Here is a 22,698-nt window from a genome sequence, read left to right as displayed (position 1 = left end):
GGAAAAGGTTATTGTTAATTGCAGACACATTTTTGTTAGCAACTTTGTATAGGTTTATCAAAAAGAAAGATATAAAGGTACATAAGAAAGTTATCAAAAAGAAAGATATAAAGGTACATTTGTATATTTTATTATCATTGATACTCTGAATTTTAGAAGACACCGGTGTCTGCAATAACATAGCTTAAGTGAAATACGATATCTATAAACAAGAACAGCAATTCAAGAGTTAATCAACAGGCTTTAAATAGCCAATAATCCACCCAACTGGTATCTTGAGAAAGGCTGCACAGCCGAAATGCGTTGATACCAGAGAACCAGCCACACTGTGGTGAACAGGTGAATAAGGAGCAAACAGAGCATTTTGTGCACTTTTGAAAAAATATATACATCTTCCAAGTCCGGTAATATTTACTGCTAATTCCAACCACTAGCGGTACATCACCTGTCCGCACTGAGGAGCAACAAGTGACCCCTAACACAAAAGGGCTCACTAATCAGGAGCAGTAACAAAAAGCGGTTAACCACAGACCGCAGAAAGAAAAACCGCCAAGAGACACCCCAGGAAGAGCGGTCACATCAGCAGGAGGCGATCGGTCACTGACCGAAAGGAGGATCATCTATATTTGAAAGTCACTGAGCAAGGATCCAAAAGGAACAGTGAAATAAAAACCGTAATACCAACTTAAAAAGCAGAAGCTCAGACACCATCGGAGACCTGTTGGGGTTCATTTCCACAACAATCCCCTTTTAACCACGGACTCACCAGTATAGTGCAATCAGTCAGATACACTATAAGGTAACATTGGGCCAATTGGTCTTTTAACGAATGACATTCTCTAAACTTGTGCCCCTAATAACTGGGCTCACTGCGATATTAACTCTGAGAATATATATTGTATAAAATTTGGAGCTCAATCCATTCTTATAGGGAAAAGGTTATTGTTAATTGCAGACAAATTTTTGTTAGCAACTTTGTATAGGTTTATCAAAAAGAAAGATATAAAGGTACATAAGAAAGTTATCAAAAAGAAAGATATCAAGGTACATTTGTATATTTTATTATCATTGATACTCTGAATTTTAGAAGACACCGGTGTCTAGTTTTATAGCAATACACTATTGGTTTTAAAAGAAATATTAATAAAACTATATACCTTTTGAATCAGCTATGTTTTACGCTAATTTTTCCAAGAGGAATATTTAGATTTAGGTGTGTTTAATGACCTGCAAATTTTAAAATTATATATATATCCAATTGGGAATAGCAATTGCGCCACCTTATATCACATATTTAAGCCTTTGGCTGGGGTGTCTTTGCCTCCTCCTGGTGGCCGGGTGTTGTATTTCCCAACAGTAAGGAATTAAGTTGTGTGCCTGCCTTATGGAAGGAAATTAAAACTAACTGCACAAAAAAATGCAGATGCGTGCAAATCAGCATGGGGAATATTGAAAATGATTCTGTCCCTGTGCCATATATATATATATATATATTTTTTTTATTTACCTCTGAGGAAGAAGGAACATATTGGTATTAACCTTCAAAACGCGTCAGGTGTTTGCATGTACAAGTGGTACATCAACAGGTTATATTGAAAAAAAGACTTCACATTCAATCTTATACGCATTGAACGTTTTTTTAATGAACTGGCTGGTTTATACTCAGCAGGGCAGCCATCAGGGGGTGACAGGGGTGACTCCTGTCAGGGGCCCAATGAGCTAGGGGGGCCCCATGAGGCAAGAACTAAAAAAAAAAATTTTTTTTTTTTTTTTATTTTTTTTTTTTACATTTTGGCAGCCACCAGTGGGTACTACAGCAGAGTGCTAATTGAGCATGGGAAATGTTATCACAAAGAGTAAAGTATTAGCATTTGAGAGGATTTCTGAGTGCGCATTAAACCACTATGTGTGAGACAGACTTGGCACTTTGTTTGTACAGTGTGTGCCTGAGTCAGTCGGCTGATCACTTTCATTTGCAGAGGAGGTAGGAATTACTTAGCAAATGTTTTTTATTTCTTTGTGCAATTTAAGATTGTAACTTCAGTGTGGTAGTAGTTGTATGGTGGGGCCAGGGGTCCATAAAAACACATTTTTTTAGCAGCAGTGTATTTATGATTATTTGACAATGCTGTAGAAATTCTATATTTAAAACCATGCAGAAATGTTTCCTCCTCAATACACAAATGATATATATTACATTCCAGTTTACTGCCCCTTTATGCAAGGACTTTCCAGATACAAGGAGGCATTTTATCTAAGATTTTTACATCTGCATAACATGTTATACTCTCAGACTAAGATTGCTCAGTGTTTGAAATGAGACAGGTTAACTTAAAACTGTTCAGTTTACACTACAGCTGACTTAATTTTGAAATGCATACCAACAAGCTTAAATCCTGCATTTAACCAGATCTAATGTTATGAGTACCACAGCTTATGGTTCCACCAAGACCATATAGAGTACAGCATTTTCAAAATCCACAAGTACAGCTGACAGATGGGAACATTTGTACACTATATTTGAAGTGGTGCTCTTGGTTGGGGAAAATGGGGAAAATATCAGACAAACATATGTCAACCTTCTAAAAGTACTTTTCTTCATCTAGCCATCTACCCAGCTCATTAATGTACAATTTTGAATTCACAGAATTATTTTTGTTTGCACATTTACAAATATGATTCTTTAAAAAGTGATCTCTTAATTTCTGCATTTTTTTTTATCATGCATGTCACACACTGTGGATTTAGGGGATGCAAGGTACATAAATGTTTCCTCCTGTGAGTGTTTCTGTGGGTGTCTGTGTTTATGTCTTTGTGCTTTTGTTTGTGTCTCTATGAGTGTGTATGTATTTGTTTTCTGTGGGTCTCTCTGTGAGGGTGGGTGTGTATGTCTTTGTGCATTTTCTGTGGATGTCTGTGAGGGTGTGTGCATATGTCTTTGAGCTTTTTCTATGGGTGTCTCTGTGAGGGTGGGCATGTGTTTGTCTTTGTGTATTTTCTCTGGATACCTCTGTGAGGGTGGGTGTGTATGTCTGTGTTTTCTCTGGATGTCTCTGTGAGGGTGTGTGTGTGTGTATGCATGTCTGTGTTTTCTGTGGATGTCTCTGTGAGGGTGTGTATTTTCTGTGGGTGTCTCTGTGAGGGTGTGTGTATGTCTGTGTGTTTTCTGTGGATGACTCAGTCAGGGTGTGTGTGTATGTATGTCTTTCTGTGTTTTATGTGGTTGTCTCTCAGTGTGTGTGTATGTCTTTGTGTGTTTTCTGTGGGTGTCTCTGTGTGTGTGTGTGTATGTCTTTGTGTGTTTTCTGAGGCTGTCTCTGTTGGTGTTTCCTTGGGTGTATGTGCAAGTTTGAGTTTGTGTGTGTGTGTGTGTGTGTGTGTGTCCATTGTCTGTTCCTTTTTAGGACATTTTGATCTTACTACTGACTATTCACATCTTTCTAAAGACTTTGAGACTAATGAGACCTTTCCGGAAGTCACTAATCTACCATTTAACCTTTAAATTATTGTTTAGGCAGTTCAGGCCCCTTCCTTTCAGCCACTGCATGCTGTTGTCATCATTTATTTGGCATCTTCCTTTACAAAAAGATAATCAGAACTCCATATTTTGTTTTCTAAATCTCCTTTTTTTACAAAACTGTAGTTTACCTCATTACTTGTCAGGTCAATGTAAACAAGTGCTGAGTGTCTGTTTAGTTGTCTGTGAGTTTCTTTGCGTGTCTTCTAGAGTGTCTATATGTGAATCCTTATGTGTGAGTGTGTGTTTTAGTGTATGTTACTACCTTTACAACATTTCCAAGTTTAAATAGATACTTAAGATTAAAGTGCATATACGTTTTAGTCACTTGGTCAAAAATTGCACATGTCAAAGGGGGGGGGGCCCTGATCAATGGTTAAGTCAGGGGCCCCAAAATTTCTAGTGGCGGCCCTGATACTCAGTGTATTGTTTGGAGCTGATATTTTACATCAACCTTTTTAATGTGCTCACGTTACCTCATATCATTGAGATCCTATATTGTAAGTGTTTCTAACCGTGCACTTTGTATATACTTCTAATAAAACTGTATTACACTATCTCTGCGCTTCTCCCTTTACTCTATATATGACCTGGAGCACTTCCTGGAGCTTGAGGGAGGAGAGTTTGACTGAATCCGCTCACGGAGGGAGTGAATACCAACAAAGCAACGTGATTGGAAAATAGGGAGAACGACTAAGAGGGGGTGTGTCCGTTCACCCGTCCGCCTGTGCATTCAGCCACGGCAACACATAACAGCGTCTCATTACCTCATACTATTGAGGGTACAGCTCATAAGTAATCTCACAGAAGGGGTTGCCCGGTAGATTGGCTGTGCACTTCAGCGTTATATTCAGATATCAGTGTTTATGGACATATACTCCAACTAACTAGGAGTTTTACGAACTGACGCTGTTGCATGATATATAATTGTGCTAATCAATGACCCATTTGCTTAGTTTGTCTTAATAGGAGCTCAATGGACTCAATTTTGTCATTTTGTGACTTATTCGCTGAGTCTGCTTTATGTTTTTCTATTTACCTATCTTGTCTCACTGACCAGATTATCTCATGTTTGATCGTTTCATATACACCATTGATTACCAAATTTATAGCTTTATCTTGTTGCTCCTATGATATTTTTCAGCGCTTAACACACCCCATTGTTTCTTTGTTTCACTATTTCCTTTGTTAGAGACTGATTGGAAAAGTCAGTCTCGCCTTTGGGTGTTCGTGTTTTTAGCTGCAGGGATCTCTCGTAGGGGCTTCACTATCTTCTCTTTGTCAGTGTGTGAACTATAGAAGTGTCCTTTCTTCTTATACATAAGCCGCCTAATTATACACACACATGATTGAAATACATATGCACTGAGTTGTGTAATTTTGTGGTCTAGTACGATCTAATTGAGAGATATATATACTAGCACTATTATTATTATTATTATTACTACACACTCATTATCGTATTGAAGTTATACTGTTTTTTGCGCCCATAACATAGCTATAGAGAGTCTAAAATGTTAAAAAAAAAAAAAATACTTACCAATAGAGAGTCATCCACCAGCAAATAAGTAGCAGACAGTCAAACCAGTACTGATACATATTAGCAGAGGTTTATGAAATAGGAGTATATTGTAGATCGATAGAGGGAGGTGAAAGACAAAGTCAGAAGCAAGACAAAACTTCTAAATCAAATTATCCACTAACTCAAAAGGGTAATGTTGCTAAACACGAAGAACCAAGCTGTGGCTCCAGAGAAAAACGTGATGCCTGAATACAGGAAGAAGTCTGTACAGAACATTGAATAAAGTCAAAGCATTATATAAAGCAAATAAAGTTTTATAAGAGCAAGTGGCTAAACTTATTTACAAACCAAAGTGAAAGGGTTCCAAAATCTATAGAACAGATAGAAAATCAACTGGTTATACCATTCTTCACACCATTTATCATAAATGAGACATTATGCCAGTATCATACCAGACTTAAAGGCATTGTGAAAGAATAAAAATTCTGTAACCATGTAAGTTTAAGCATTTAAATGGATACTAAACCCAGTTTTATTCTTTCATGATTTAGATAGGGCATGCAATTTTAAGCAACTTTCTAATTTACTCTATGGACCGGGAGTAACACGTAGAGGCAATCCGATCACCTGACTTTGCCAGTTCCAGCGTGGGGCGTCCTGAGGTTATGAGTTTGCAGTTACTCATGTGATCTAGAGGCGCAAGTTAGCAGCGTTCGGTGACAAGGATTCCTCACTTGGCAGACCCTCTTGGTGCACACGCTGGTGCTTTGAAAGTTACAGGCTTGATTTTATGCACATTCTAGTAAGTGTGTTCTAATATTGCGCATTGGTTCGTTGTCAATAAAACTTCACTTGATTCGAGTTTGCGCTCTGTTTTTACTTTCTTGTTTTAGATGTGAATACTAGTAACCTTCTCCCAGCTTGACTGGTAATCAATATGTATAATTTTCCAGCTATGTGTATAGGTAGTTAAATTCCATCTAGTGCCACATACAAGTTTTTCGGAGGAGCATGGCAAGATACTAAGGATACTGCTCCTTAGAGATAAACACACACACATATATATATATATATATATATATATATATATATATATATATATATACACACACACACATATATATATATATATATACATAAAATACCAATAAGAATACACTGGGTATTGAGTAAGGGTATTTTTATCTAGGTGCTTGTGAAGGCACTATTATAAGCTTTTTTTTTTCAGGTGCCTCTCTGTGATGTAAGGCATATAAAGGATATTTCTGGGCATACCTTCAGATACATTAATATAAAATCTTTATAAACTATATTAACTTTACAATGTATGTATGCATACATGCATTCTCCAATTCAACAGTTATTTTTCATACTTTATTCAATTTTAATCTGAACGTTCATAAAAAAATGCTTAATTAAATAGAACAGAAAAATGTGAAAAAAATTATTCAGTACTCATGCTTTTCCACAAACCTGTGGACTGAAAAACTCCAGGATTACAGAGACAGTAACGTGATGCAAAGGCTTCCATCATTCTATCAATCTTCTGGGCCTCACCAGGAAGCCTAAAACTCCACAAAAATTGCCTGAAAGAATTGATGCAATCTATTAATATTGATAATTTTGAAACTGTATCATAAAAGAATAGAGTTTAAAAGCTGCAAAAAAACTGATCTTATGTAATTACCCACCTTAATGCCTGGACAAGGTTCAGGTCTGCAAACTCATGAAGCTCAACAAATGCTTGAAGGACAAGGATATTAAAGTCATCCCTTTAAGAAAGAGAAAAATAATATTTTGTATTATTAAGATATGTAAAAAGGAAACATTTTATGTTTGGAAAATATAATGTTGTATATACAGCGTAAAACCCCAATGCTTCTCTATTTTGCTCTTACTATAGAGTTCCAAATTTTAAAAAAAGAAGTTGTATCACATTTACAGTGACTAAATGTTGGTTCCTATTTTAGGAATTAATAAAAACAACAGTTTTCCAAAATGCAGCTATATTTCTCAGACATTTATAACTATATACAAATCAACAAAAACTAGCACTTGTAATAAAAATAGTAAAATGTATCAAACTGCCCAATATAGCCATTGAAAGATTGAATAAAATGAATATACCCGTCTTAGGGGAAGAAATTAACTGGGCTATAAAAGATGCTCCTCTTGGTAAAGTGCCAGGATGAATCAGATTCCAGCTAACTCCCTACCTGAAACTGCTATTTGAAAAAGTATTTTACAAAAGAAAATATGAAATAGTCTCAATTTACTAGTTCAATAATAACATGGATTCTCAAGAAAGGGAAAAAATCCAGAAAAACATAAATTATGCTTACCAGATAATTTCCTTTCCTTTTGTACAGGGAGAGTCCACAGCTGCATTCATTACTTGTGGGAAATACTGAACCAGGCCACCAGGAGGAGGCAAAGACACCCCAGCCAAAGGCTTTAATACCTACCCAACTTCCCTCATCCCCCAGTCATTGTGTTGAGGGAACTAGGAACAGTAGGAGAAATATCAGGGTGAAAAAGGTGCCAGAAGAACAAGTTAAATTTTAGGGCCGCCCAACGGAGAACACGGACGAGAGTTGTGGACTCTCCCTGTACAGAAGGAAAGGAAATTGTCTGGTAAGCATAATGTATGTTTTCCTTCTTAATACAGGGAGAGTCCACAGCTACATTCATTACTTGTGGGAAATTATACCCAAGCTACAGAGGACACTGAATGCTAACGGGAGGGTAAAAAGGAAGAGGTGGCACTCATCTGAAGTCACCACAGCCTGCCAAACCCTTTCTCCTGAAGGCTGCTTCAACAGAAGCAGAAAAAAACAATACAAATTTGGAAAAAGAATGTAAGGAAGACTAAGTAGCCGCCCACAAACTGATCCATAGAGGCATCATTTTAGACCCAAGAGGACAACACAACTCTCTAAAAAAACAAGTCGTAAACCTCTGAGGAGGCTTGCGTCCCACTGACTCCTATCCCAAGCGGAAGACACTCCTCAACTAAAAGATAAGGAAGTTTAAGATGCCCTTTTGACCCTTAGGCTTCCTAGATAGATAATAAACAGAGAAAACTGTATATTCCTACGTTGTCCGAAGATAGAACTTCAAGACACGACTCCATAATATGTAGTAAACTTTCCTTCAAGATGAAGGAATAGGATATAAAAAATAAAATGGACCTTAGGAGGAATCCAAACTAAGTTCATAGAACAACCCTACTAACGCGACCACCCAATAAGGAGGATCGCAAGCAAGGCCGCAAACTCAGAGACTTCTGCACGCAGAAGCAATATTAATCAGAAATAGTTTTCTAAGATAACAACTTAAAGACACCCTTTTTACATAGGTACAAAAAGAGCCCAATGCAAAAAACAATATCTAAAACTCCAAGGAGCATCAGAACAATACCCCTGCCTGATCATAGTCATAGCTCTGAGAAAAAACTGTACGTCCAGAAGCTCAACGAGCCTCTTATGTAAAAAAACAGACAGGGCCAAGATTGTCCCAACAAGGAACTAGCTAAGAAGCCCTTCTCCAGGCCATCCTGGAGGGAGTAAATAATCCTGGCAGACCTGAATAGTGTGCCAGGAAGAACCACACTCTTATCAAAAGAAGGGGTCCTCAGACGAGGGACCAGCCTACACGCTTGAAGGAGAGGACCATAACCTCTCAGAAAAAACCTTCTCCTCAGATAAGACTAAGCGTCATCTCACAGACCACCTTAGAGAAAAAAGATTTGATGAAGCAAAGAGGCCTTGATCCAGTAGATCCCTGCGACAAGGAAACCTTGATAGAGGTGAAGCCATTAAATCTCGAACCAAGATCTACGTGGCCTCAACATAGCAAGCAGTACCACTGAAACCTGCCCCTGCTAGATTCGAGTCACCACTCAAGGAAAGAGTGATATGGCAGAAGAGGAAAAATTGTAAATAACCTCCAGGCTCTGCTAATGTATTAATCAGCCCCGCATGAGGATCCTTGAACCAAGATCCATGAATGGGAACCTGGTATAGAGACGGGACGTCCCGAGATTCTCATCCAACGTCCCCCTCCAGATACAAGTCAGGTAAAAGGAATTCCTGTAGAGAACATCCACCCTGGATGATCACCCCGGGAAAGAAAATCGCTGACAGCGAGCAGTAGTGGCCCACTACCAAGCCCGAGATACTACCCTCAACACTAGGGAGTCACTCAATCTCAAAAGGAGATGAACCCAGTAGACTAAATCCTACAGAGCAGAAAGATTGCCTGAAGCTCCGATAGGAAAATTGGGAGGAAAAACTGAGTTCCCTCACTCCCTTAGGCATGCCCTCACCAACCTGACGGACTTGCGACCGAAGTAAAAAAAACAAAAACGGTGATCTAAGAAAGGAGTCACACAGAAGAGGGAGAACTTTACAAGGACACTGGATAGTGATTCTCTCAACCAGTAGTTCTGGAAAATCTGTCTGAAGACAGGTTCAAGAGGAGGAAAACTGCCCTGGAAGGCTGGATTCAAGCCTAATTATGACCTCTAGAATCCATAGATTCTAAATGATCCTGAGTCAAGCGACTGAGAGAAAAACCGGAGATATACAGTCCCCAATGCTATCCAAGATAGGACCTGAAACTGGTCCATCCTGCCAATCTAGGGTAGTAAAACCTGCTCTGCTTGGACTTATTTCAGAACTGAGTCATCTCCAAAACCCACCTGGATAACCCAGGCTTAGCGGAGATCCTGGCTCTGGGTATAAGAACAAAAGAACAACAATTTGTCTGTCAGGTTTCTTCTCTCAGCAAAAAAAGAAGAGACCGCAGAATAGCGAATCCAAATCAACTCTTTGTCTCCAACAGAAGGAGAGATTAGACTTAGAAGTAATATCTGTCCGAGCGACTAACGGTCTGAACAGAAAAAACTAAAACCCTAGCTTAGGGGCTATAAGTCTGAGAAAATTCCAAATAAGGAATTATAAGCTCCAAAGGCTTACTTTTTCCCCGAATATATTGAGGGAACCATCACCTCTAATTACCACAGAGATTCCTCAACAGGAAGTCTCCAGAAATGTGACAACCTAAGTCATCAGTACATAAATATCCCTAATGACAAAACATCTTCCTAACAAGAGTTTCTTCAATAACCAAGGGCTCTAAGGATAAACTATCCTCAAAAAAAGAGATGACTGCGTTCTGTATAGAAACAAAAAAAGAAGAGGCGCTCTGGTGCAGATGATCCTTGGCTACAAATGATTCTAAACTAACAGTTCAGAGTAATACTCACAAAGATGTTTGCACATGCAGTGCAATAACAGGTGAGCCGAAGCTTCAGAGCCGCTCGGCTGACTCGCTAGAGGGTGAAATCAGCTGTTCACTGGGTAATCACTTCACCAACGATGTGGGGAAAAAAGATACCTATGACATAAAATATAGATACCGCCCTTGGTGCAGATTATCCCAGGCACAGAATACACATACAACAGATGTCGAGAAGTTATACTCACAAACGGAGTTGCACAAGCAGTGCAATATCAGGCGTGCCGAATCTTAAAGAGCCGTTCGGCTGACTCCCTGAGGCCTGTACAGCTGCTCCTGGATCGTTGGAGGAGTGGTGGAAAATAAAGGTGGATATGCCGATAGAGGTTAATCCAAGCAAGGGATCAATAAGGCAAATAGAACAATTCACCAGCAAGGTAGACAAAATAAAAGTATTTATTAAAAATATAAAAATTACTTAGCAACGCGTTTCTCGGCTAACATGCCGTTTCATCAGGCTACATAATTCTAAGAGCTGCCTTGCTGACTTAAAAGGACTGACAGGACCAATCAAAACCCTGAAAATTCACACACCTCCCTTGCTCAGGTGTACTATCTGATTACAGGGTGTCGCCCTGAGATACATAGCACTTTTGTTAAAAATGAATACAATTTATACAAACTTCAAAAAAATCTTTCTATATATACAAGGGCAATTTAACATGAATCGATAGCAAGTTTTAATCTCAATAATTGTAACAATAATATTTAGATATTTCAGTCTTACAAACAATATAACAATATAAAAGAAATACGATATAATAATCAGATATTTATAAATATAATAGATGAATTCTCAGTAATAAATTTATAATAAACATATAAATCATATAATAACAAATTATATATAAATACAAGAATAAATACTAAAAAATATATAATTACTAAAAATATATATAAAGCCATATAATCGATCATATTACTACATCTAATGGTCGGATTAGAACTCACGACCTAGTGGCTGGGAAACCATCAACCCAGCCACTAGGCTATAAGCGGGCTTCTGATGCAAGTGTTCATAGTGTACTGAATGTATCTTGACAATGCTGTGACTGGTGCAAGTGGTGCATTATACAAAATAAACGTGTGTGTGAAAAAAGGTGTATAAATGTGATGTATGCAAAAGTGTAATCTGTCCGACGGCGCTAACTATCAAGACCAAGGCTCCTATAACAATTGGGTCTCTAGATACCCAAAAAAAGAACAAAGAGATGGGGTGTGTTAGGAGCGCCTAATGAAAGGCTAGGTCTAAATATAGGGTATATACTAATAGTGTCAGTTTGTACACTATAGGTTATAGACTAAAAGTGTCAGTATGTACACTATAAGAATCCTACCATGGTATAATAATGGGATCTTTAAATAATACAGTTTAACAGGTTTAATATCACATATAATAACAGCAGAAAATCACAGGTTAAAAAAGCATAAAAGTATATGGATCCATGATACTTAATAAAAACAATAACAATAAAAATAATCTAACAATGGCATTAATATTGATGCAAGGACAATGATACTTAATAAAAACGATTGCAATAAAACCAATTGCAATAGAAATAATCCAAAAATGCCATTAATGTTGATGCAAAGACAAATAGAAAAGTAAAAACAGTAAAGTAATATAAATGAAATACAATAAAATACAATAAGTGACTATGTGCGATGTCTAGTAAAAATCAATGCGATATACAGTGGAAATTATGTATCAAACATGTATAAAAACATATAGAAAAAATAGAAAAAATACAATAGATTGGAAGTCCAGTGAGAAGGGAATCCGGTGAAAAAAGTATATGGAAATGTCAATAAAAAATAAGAAATGAAAAATATATGTGTCAAAAATCCAATGAAAAACAATCTATATAAATAAATTAAAATGTCCTCGTGATCCAAATGTCAATCCAAAAGTACGTATGTAGATCCAATATTGTGATAATAATAAAAAGTGTTCCAACAGTAAAAGATCCAATAAAAACAAAGCAAAAATGTCATATATCAGAAAGAGTGATCAAAAAATATGTAAACAAACTTCATAGAAAATAAGCTTCATAAAAATATGAGAAACTAAAAAACCAAAAAACAATCCTGTGAAAAAATAGAAAATCCAATAAACAATCCTGTGAAAAAATAGAAAATCCAATACCTGTGAAAAAAGAAAAAATACAACATAGAGTAGTAGTGCTTAAAATATGCTTGCAATTATAGGAATAAAACTCACCATATATGCCAACGCGTTTCGGCCCACCAATAGGGCCTTTTTCAAGACTGATATATGGTTGGTGAGAAAGCTTGTTATATACCTGTTTGGATTAAAAAATTGCGCCAAAAATTGCCCCAATTGCGCCAAAAAATGACCTTATGAACCGGAAGTAGAATTCAACCGGAAGTGGGGAATGATAGTTGTTAATGAGATTGGGTATATCCCTTTCTGATATTAAAATAATTAGTTTGGCCCATCCTGTCATATTATAGTGGTCAACTTGTAGTGCCATCATATATAGGTGTTTCTGTAAGGCTGAGTGTATATCTTAATACCTATAACATTGCTAGTTACCTTATTGCGCTAAAAAACCGGATATCCGGTTCCGCCGCTAAACCGGAAGTTGATAGAAACCGGATGTTGACGAAACCGGAAGTTGACGAAAAACCGTTGGTATAATTCGTCAAAACCGGAACAAACCTATGAGGGGGTAAACATGTGTCTGGTGTATTAATCAGTGCACTTCTCTTATATTGGGAACAAAACGGAGAAGGTGTATTGTGGCTCTTGTTACTATCGATTTATAGTATATATCATTGGATATTAGTAATTATGGTACTGATTAAAAACATTTTACAATTGGTATTTGATCCCTTTTTATAAAATATGTAATCTTCCACCTGGTATTAAAGATAAATCTCTTCCCGTGAACCTATGATGTAGTATCTGTATCTTGTATATATTCTTATTAGAAAATGATAGGACCTAGATATCAATTATATATAAGGGTTCTGTAAGTATGAATCTTATACATAATTAGAAGTGTGGATGGGTCTTCTTAATTATGACCTGTCTGTTAATGTATAATTATTATCTGTTCATACGGTATTCACGATAAAGATTTTAGTAAATCCAGACTGCTAGACAATAATAAAGAAATCAATATAATATAATTAATATAATAATAAAGAAGAGATCAATATAATATAATTATGAAAACATTAGCTCCAAACAATGACAAGAATAGGGGGATTATATAGAAATAATTATTCTAAAAGGAGGACTATATATACTATAGTATTATATACTGGTGAAGTTATTAAGACCTGGACTTCTGGTAAGTTTATGAGGATAGGGGGAATAACCTCTTCATATAAATGTCCGTGCTTATTAAAAAGTGTGACAGGTGTTGAGTATATAAAGTCATTTATTTCAAATGTAATAGATGGGATAAGTCCTCCTTATTATTGAGGCCCTTTGGGTAAAGACAGTCAAGTTCGTAGATCCATCTTGATTCAGCTACAAGAAGTCTCCTTTCATAATCACCACCTCTCCAATTTGGTTTTACTCGTTGGATTCCATAATAGTTGAAATCTTTGAGACTGCATTTATGGTGAGTGGTGAAATGTTTATACATGGCAGTTTCAGTGTTGCCGTGTTCGACTTGTAAGATGTGTTCTCGAATCCTGTCTTTTAGTAATCTTGAGGTTTGGCCTACATATTGCAATCCACAGCTGCATTGGATTACGTATATTACACCTTTGCTGGTGCATTTTATTAGGTCTTTAATTAGATGTTCCTTCTTAGAGTGATTAGATTTAAATTTCTTAATCTTAAGACCTCTTTTACACGCTTTGCAATTTATGCAGGGGAAAAAACCTTTGATTATTTTGCCAAAGACATCTTGTGTTCCTGTTGCTCTTGAGCGTGGAACACTAGGTGATAGCATGTTCCTTAAGTTGTCTGATTTCCTATAGATGAATTTTGGTTTGTCTGCCAGTATTTCCCCTATGGTGTCGTCATTCTTCAATAGCGGCCAATTTTTCTCAATTATTCTTTCTATTAGATGTCGGTTCTCACAGTATTGCGTGATGAATGCTACATCAATAGTATTCTTGTCATTTGATGTCTTATTTCTCTTGTCTTTATATTGGAGCAGTTCCTTACGATCCCGTTTTCGGACTTCTTCAATCTCTTTATCGATCATTTCTTCCTCATAACCTCTTTCTATGAAGCGTGCTTTGAGAGTCTTGGCTTGTGTCTCCCATAGTTCAGGGTCTGAGCAATTCTTTTTTAGTCTGAGTAGCTGCCCCTTGGGGATGTTCCTTTTCCACCTGGAATGGTGGCAGCTGTTGATGTGTATATAATGACTACAGTCCACAGGTTTAAAATATGTTGATGTTTTAATTTTGTTGTTTTCGACTGTGATCCTAAGATCTAGAAATGTGATCTCTGAGTTACTGATTTCATAGGTGAATTTGAGATTATGAATATTATTGTTCATAACCACAATGGTATGTTCCAGGTCTTCTCTTGTGCCCTTCCATACCATCAAAATATCATCTATATATCGATGATATGAAACCAGGTCCGCGCCTGCTGGGCAGGAGTCCCAGAAAATGGTTTCCCATTTGCCCATGTATAAGTTGGCATAGCTAGGCGCGAACCTGGTCCCCATGGCGGTGCCGCACAGCTGTTTATAGAAGGTCCCATTGTGGTTAAAATAATTGTGAGTTAGTATATAAGAGATCCCTTCAAGGATAAATGTCTTCTGTGTATCTGGTATGCTCTCATCTTTGTTTAGAAAATATTGTACCGCCTCTACACCACCTGCATGTGGTATACTGGTGTAGAGGGAAGCTACATCACAGGTCGCGAGTAGGTACCCTTCTTCCCAACTTATGTTGTTCAGAATGTTTAGTATTTGTGTGGAGTCACGTATGTAAGAAGGTAATGTCACAACATACTTTTGAAGGTTTTTATCTAAGTACTCCGATAGGTTACTAGATAAGGAGCCAATCCCGGAGATTATAGGTCTTCCTGGTGGGTGGTGAAGTGACTTATGTATCTTGGGTAGATAGTAGAACACTGGTGTAATAGGGTGTTTAATTCCTATATACCGAAATTCTTTGTCGTTGAGTATGTTGTTCTCATGAGCTTCTCCCAAGATATCATCAATCTCTTCCTTAAATCGGACCACAGGGTTACTATTAAGTATTTCATAGGTATCTTGATCAGACAGGATCCTCATGCACTCTGCATCGTAGTCAACTTTGTCAAGGACTACAATGCCTCCTCCCTTGTCCGCAGGTTTGATTACTAAATCTTTATTCTTCTCCAGGCTTCTGATGGTTCGAATTTGGTTCCTTGATAGATTTTGTTTGTGTTTGGAAAGTTGAGTGTGGTTGATGTTCTTCAATTCATTACATACTATAGTTTCGAATGATTCAATGGCACTACCTTTACTCGCTGTCGGATAAAAGGTGGATTTAGGCTTAAGATCCGTATGTTGATAATTGTCGATGTCGGATTGCATGTTGTTAGTAGGGACTCTCTGTTGGTATTCCAGTGGAGACCTCATATAATGACGTTTCAATGTCAATTTTCTGACAAACTCTTTAATATTTACAAATGTTTCAAATTTGTTAAGGCCTTTGGATGGCGCAAAGGAAAGTCCATAGTTCAGAATAGAGTTCTCCTGTTCTGATAGGATGGTGGAGCTGAGATTGTATATTCCTTTGTGTGTATTATTAGAGTTCATCGTTCTGGTGTCTCTATGTGTCTTGGTTCCATTCACTCTTTTCCCCCCTCTCTTTCCTCTATGGTTTTTCTTTTTTCGTTTGGGATATGAGGGTCGTCTGAGTTCGACATCTTTCTTTTTGTGGTTGTTCTTTCCAGCTCTTTGGTAGTCTTCTGATGTAGTTCTAAAAAATGATTCATTCACTGTCTGTTAATGTATAATTATTATCTGTTCATAAATATCTAACAAGCTTGTTAGATATTTATACTATGAGGTCGGGAGATCCAATCTAGTCAATGTTTAATACTAATATATATCACATTATATATAGTGGCTTAATACTGTCACATTAAGAGTACATTAACATAGTAAATATGTCATATGAATACATCAAGTATTCTTAATAATCATTCATAATATCTTTTTAGCAAATTATTAACATATTAGCACTATAATAATTACTAGTATCCCCTTCCAATATTGGCTTTTAGTCAATTCTTATTTTATTTTTAGCCATCACACTAGTATGTTAACCAACATGTCACACATATCTGCTATGGCCACACATAGCAATCCATCACATAATGGTACATCATTGCTTTCCTTATATGTACATCACTATAAAGGTAAATACCACTATCTGTTAGGCACAAGTACATCACATTTATACACCTTTTTTCACACACACGTTTATTTTGTATAATGCACCACTTGCACCAGTCACAGCATTGTCAAGATACATTCAGTACACTATGAACACTTGCATCAGAAGCCCGCTTATAGCCTAGTGGCTGGGTTGATGGTTTCCCAGCCACTAGGTCGTGAGTTCTAATCCGACCATTAGATGTAGTAATATGATCGATTATATGGCTTTATATATATTTTTAGTAATTATATATTTTTTTAGTATTTATTCTTGTATTTATATATAATTTGTTATTATATGATTTATATGTTTATTATAAATTTATTACTGAGAATTCATCTATTATATTTATAAATATCTGATTATTATATCGTATTTCTTTTATATTGTTATATTGTTTGTAAGACTGAAATATCTAAATATTATTGTTACAATTATTGAGATTAAAACTTGCTATCGATTCATGTTAAATTGCCCTTGTATATATAGAAAGATTTTTTTGAAGTTTGTATAAATTGTATTCATTTTTAACAAAAGTGCTATGTATCTCAGGGCGACACCCTGTAATCAGATAGTACACCTGAGCAAGGGAGGTGTGTGAATTTTCAGGGTTTTGATTGGTCCTGTCAGTCCTTTTAAGTCAGCAAGGCAGCTCTTAGAATTATGTAGCCTGATGAAACGGCATGTTAGCCGAGAAACGCGTTGCTAAGTAATTTTTATATTTTTAATAAATACTTTTATTTTGTCTACCTTGCTGGTGAATTGTTCTATTTGCCTTATTGATCCCTTGCTTGGATTAACCTCTATCGGCATATCCACCTTTATTTTCCACCACTCCTCCAACGATCCAGGAGCAGCTGTACAGGCCTCAGGGAGTCAGCCGAACGGCTCTTTAAGATTCGGCACGCCTGATATTGCACTGCTTGTGCAACTCCGTTTGTGAGTATAACTTCTCGACATCTGTTGTATGTGTATTCTGTGCCTGGGATAATCTGCACCAAGGGCGGTATCTATATTTTATGTCATAGGTATCTTTTTTCCCCACATCGTTGGTGAAGTGATTACCCAGTGAACAGCTGATTTCACCCTCTAGCGAGTCAGCCGAGCGGCTCTGAAGCTTCGGCTCACCTGTTATTGCACTGCATGTGCAAACATCTTTGTGAGTATTACTCTGAACTGTTAGTTTAGAATCATTTGTAGCCAAGGATCATCTGCACCAGAGCGCCTCTTCTTTTTTTGTTTCTATACAGAACGCAGTCATCTCTTTTTCAACATCTTTGGAGAGAGCAGCTATCGTTTGGGACATCATTTCCAGATTGGACATCACTCTATATTGGGACTTTCACTTGCATCTATGGATGTATATTTCCTAACCATATGACTGTGGTGACTATTGTTATGTATTTGTATTTATAATTATACAGTTCATATTGTTTATTTTTTGTAAGATATAAAACTTAGGATCTATCCATATTATCACTTTTTTGAAATAGCATAAATTAGGCGCACCTTATTTCTGGACACACTACTTAGATATAGTAGAGCCCCATTGTTTTTGTATCCTCAAAAAAAGGCAAACACACAAAAAAGGTGTTATACAAGTAGGAATGTGCAACGACACAACCTTATAGAGCCCGGAACTGGGATCTTGAAACAAAAAAGAAAATAGACGAAAGGAATAGGATCTCCATCCTTCCCCACCCGTCAATCAAATTCGCCATCTGATTTAGTGTTCTGAGATTCGACTGGCAGATCAGTACTAGGAATCTCTAATATCGCCGAAACTTTTCTTAGAAGCAAGGGCAGGCGTGGCACTCTAAATCTAAAGGTGAAATCCTCTGCTACCGGAGGAATAGAAGCAGCAGGCTCCGACACATAAGGTCCATAATCTGAAGCCTCAGAAAGAACAGCATCTCCAGATGACTGATCGGATACAATCGTCAATTTACATGATGCTCCCTGGGCAGGAGTGCATGGATTAACCCTTCGCTTGCGTGTAGCAGTACTAGGCAAAACAGCTTAGGCCGCATACATGGCCATACAGAACTGAGCCGTAACCTCTGGTGAAAAGAGGTCCCCTTCAGGTGGAGGATTAGCGGTGTAAGGGGAAGCTGCATGTGTAGGATAAGATGAATCTAGGGGGACGCACCTCACGGGACGAAGAGTCCTCAGAGGCAGAAGGCTCAGCAGAATCTAACATCTCAACATGGGTTGATAAAAATACCCTTTTGCGGCATACAGAACATAATTGTGAGGGCTGGACTACCCGAGCCCCCTCACAATAAACACAGGTATCGAATTCTGTCGTAGGGGGTTCACCATCAAAAATATCATAATCCTCCATAACTAAGTAACCCTATTTAAATCAGAGCAAAAAAGAACTGGCACCTTATACCCCCAATGGCTAAGGCACTCATCACCTCCTATGACCCAGACAGTATAGAGAAATTCGCTCTTCTCCGTAGTAACTCGGTCAGGAATATGAAATGGAAACTCATGGAAATACGTTCCGTATCAGCCTATGAGCCCAAAAAAACATCTCACACCAGAAAGCAGCAGAAATCACATAAAACCAATATGATTAAATCCCACTGTCCAACAATCCCTCTCCAGAGATATTAACCCTTGATTCCATAAAGATAAAAGGAGTCCCACTGAGACCCTTCTTCTAGCGTTAATATATGTGTAAAAAATGAAATGATTTTAACAATCTATGCCATGGAACAGAAACACAGTCCCTCAAGTGTGACAGACTGTAGCATTGCTTCTGACATGAACTTGAGTGATGAAAAGCAGGTAGCAAAACTCGTCAACGCTGATTGCTTAGGAGCTGTTAACATGAGTCTGGATGGATTCGCAGAAAGAATCTCCCTGCCTCTCCAGACTTTAACGTTCATCAATGCTCTCACTGAGAGGCTGAAAAGACTACTTACAACTCTAGTCCCATATCGAAGGGCAGGTACCCTTCCTAAGTAACTACTCCGAAATCTTCTGATACTTCTCTGCCAACCTCCTGTGACGAAAGGCAAAGAATGACTGGGGGATGAGGGACGTTGGGAAGGTATTTAAGCCTTTGGCTGGGGTGTCTTTGCCTCCTCCTGGTGGCCAGGTTCAGTATTTCCCACAAGTAATGAATGCAGCTGTGGATTCTCCCTGTATTAAGAAGGAAATTTAGATTCACATCGACCTATCTGCTTACTAAACAATGACTATAAATTATTCAGTATTATCGCAAACAGATTAAAATAAGATTTACTTCACGAGGATCAACCAGGCTTTATGACAGGAAGGAGAAAAAGAAGACAAGAGCGCAAAGAGGCATCTCTAAGAGTATTTCAGCGCAAATACAAAAATGCACGTACAGGATTAAAAATCAAATTAGCAGTGTGTGATTATATCACCATGAGTTTCTCCGCAAACAATCACGGTTTCGGTCTCTGCAGGTTTTGAAGGAGTCGTAAATGCTTCCAAACTCCACAGTCTGCCGGACAGCTGGTATTAGGTTTGCATGTAGGGAGAAACACGTTTAACCTCAACGCGTTTCTTCTGGTATCCACCAGACTTTTTCAAGAGGAATGATTACATGGCAAACGTAATCCTAGCCTAAATAGTATGGGTGCACCTTTTACCGGTATAGGTAAAGGGTTAGGATTGGATACTGACAATTTCATTAAATTAGATGTTGATTGGGTACACAATCTGTCAATCAAAGTCGTATACACCTGTCAACTCGAAAATGATCAGGACCGATCGAGCCCTGTGTTATAAATGCAATCATGGTGATAACATAATTGCTACATGGCTCCACATGAATAAATAAAAGAAGTCCCTAATTTCATACATAACATTTCATAAACAATTTCATAAAAAATATATATTATTTACAAACATGAATTAATAATATTCAAAAAACCATGTTAAAAAACAATGTTAAAAAACAAACAACGGATAACATATACTATATACATGCTTAAAATACAGATAATAATATAGATAGTATCCTAGATTACGCTAATAAAATACTGATACATTTATACTTGGAACAGACATGCAAATAAAAAGTAAAATTTGCACTGTAGAGTGTAGGTTTCTTATATCTACAGACCAATAGAAAGTAAACCCAATGAGCTACCCAGAACGCACCTAAAAAGTTATAAATCTTATGCTTGACCTGAGGGCTTGTGTAACCGTGTCTGATAATACGTCAGTCACTAAAATGCCTAAAAAATCACATACAATGGGGAAGTGGATAGGAACTACCTACTTTAAAACTAAGGTGTGAATAAACCTATATAGAAAATGGGTCTGCTCCATTCATATTAAAAGCTAGATATAGAACAAAGTAGAAATAATGGGAAAATGGATAGGAGCTACAAACTACTTTAAAACTAAGATGTGAATAAACCTATGTAGAACAGGTGCCTGCTCCGTTAATATTAAGAACTGGGTAATTAGTGATATAGACCCAAGTAGAAACTATGAAGTAAAAATTTAAAAATTTAAAATTTAAAATTTAAAAATCCAAAGTGGGTAGAAAATTAGAATGTTCCCTCTAGCCATAGAAAATATTTCAAATTATTTTTGGAAATACTGGTATTTACATACATTACATAAAAGCTTGTAAATCTAGATCGATATTGAGTCCATATGTACTGGATGTATTTAGGGTTTTCAACTCGTAAATCCAATACGTTTCACGTTGGCGGAGAGCCTTCAGTCTATTGTTTGAGTAATTTGGTGCAATCCAACCTAAAATAAAAATCTTTAAACTTTGAGGAATAGAATTGTGAAAGATTCTAAAGTGATCTGGGACACTATGTGTTTCTACTTTGTTTTTAATATTGTTCCAGTGTTCATTAAATCTAGTTCTAATCGTCCTTTTAGTTCTCCCTACGTAAAAGCAATCACATTCGCAAGTAAGTAGGTAAACTACATATACAGATTTACACGTGAATTTGTGTTTCACCTTATATGTTTTCGTTTTGTTAGTGTTGTTAAATGAGTCCCCTTTTTGTATACACTTACACATCCCACATCTACTTGTATTGCAAGGCCAAGTTCCACTTCCTCTACTTAACCAGTTAAGTGTGGGAGTGGTATTAGTATTGTTATTATTATTATTATTAGAGGATCTTAATTTTGATGGAGCTAAAATTCTTTTCAGCTCCTTATTCTTTTTGAAAGTAATAAGAGGTCTATCAGGGAGAGTCTTCCCCAGAATAGGGTCACTAGTTAAAATGGACCAATGTTTTCAAAGAATCTTCTCAATGTCCCTACTGCCCTGGCTAAATGTTGTAATGAATCTGACTTCATCTATGTCAGTTACTCTCTTTTTACCCAAGGGATTTAGCATATCAGTTCTATTCATATTGGAGACTTTATTTCTAACATCTTGGACTAGACAAGGGTCATATCCTTTTTCAATAAATCTTTGATCCAATAGATTAGCTTCTGTGTAGTAATCAGTTGTATACGTGCAATTTCTCCTAATTCTCTGATATTGCCCTAAAGGAATATTAGTCTTCCATCTATGTAAATGCACACTCTTTGCATTCAGAAACCCATTCTTATCTGTTGGTTTTCTATAATTTTTTACAGCTATGTTGTTATCTGTATCCGTAAAGAAAATGAGATCCAGAAACTCTGTTTCATTTTAATATTTCTAGTAAACTTTAAATTCATATTATTTTTATTCATATGTTCCAAAAACTGATGTATTTGGGTTTCATTGCCATTCCATATAATAATAATATCATCTATGTACCTGAAATATCGTACTAGAAGTTCATTAAAAGGGTTATTGAGCCAAATATACGTGTTTTCAAAAAGGTCCATATATAAATTGGCATACGACAGGGCAAAAGTAGTGCCCATCGCCGTGCCTTGTGTTTGTACATAAAATTTGGATTCAAATTGGAAATAATTATGTGATAAAATGAATTTTATCCCTTGTAAAATAAAATTAATTTGAGCTAATGGGAGAGAGCTA

At 36.9% G+C, this 22,698-nt stretch overlaps 1 protein-coding gene across 1 annotated transcript in view; it reads right to left on the bottom strand.

The window, feature by feature from the left end:
- The window catches only part of CYTH3 (cytohesin 3), a 336,872-nt gene that overhangs the window by 158,166 nt on the left and 156,008 nt on the right, over nt 1–22,698 (bottom strand). Inside the window, exons 6-7 of the mRNA XM_053694552.1 lie at nt 6,731–6,811; nt 6,513–6,625 (exon numbers count right to left, since the gene is read on the bottom strand). Coding sequence (XP_053550527.1) covers nt 6,513–6,625; nt 6,731–6,811 — 194 coding nt within the window. The remainder of the gene's footprint in view (nt 1–6,512; nt 6,626–6,730; nt 6,812–22,698) is intronic.

Source organism: Bombina bombina, chromosome 11 (assembly GCF_027579735.1).
Source record: "Bombina bombina isolate aBomBom1 chromosome 11, aBomBom1.pri, whole genome shotgun sequence".
NCBI lineage: Eukaryota > Metazoa > Chordata > Amphibia > Anura > Bombinatoridae > Bombina > Bombina bombina.
Note: the sequence above shows the minus strand (reverse complement) of the source record. Positions and strands in the feature narration are given on the sequence as shown.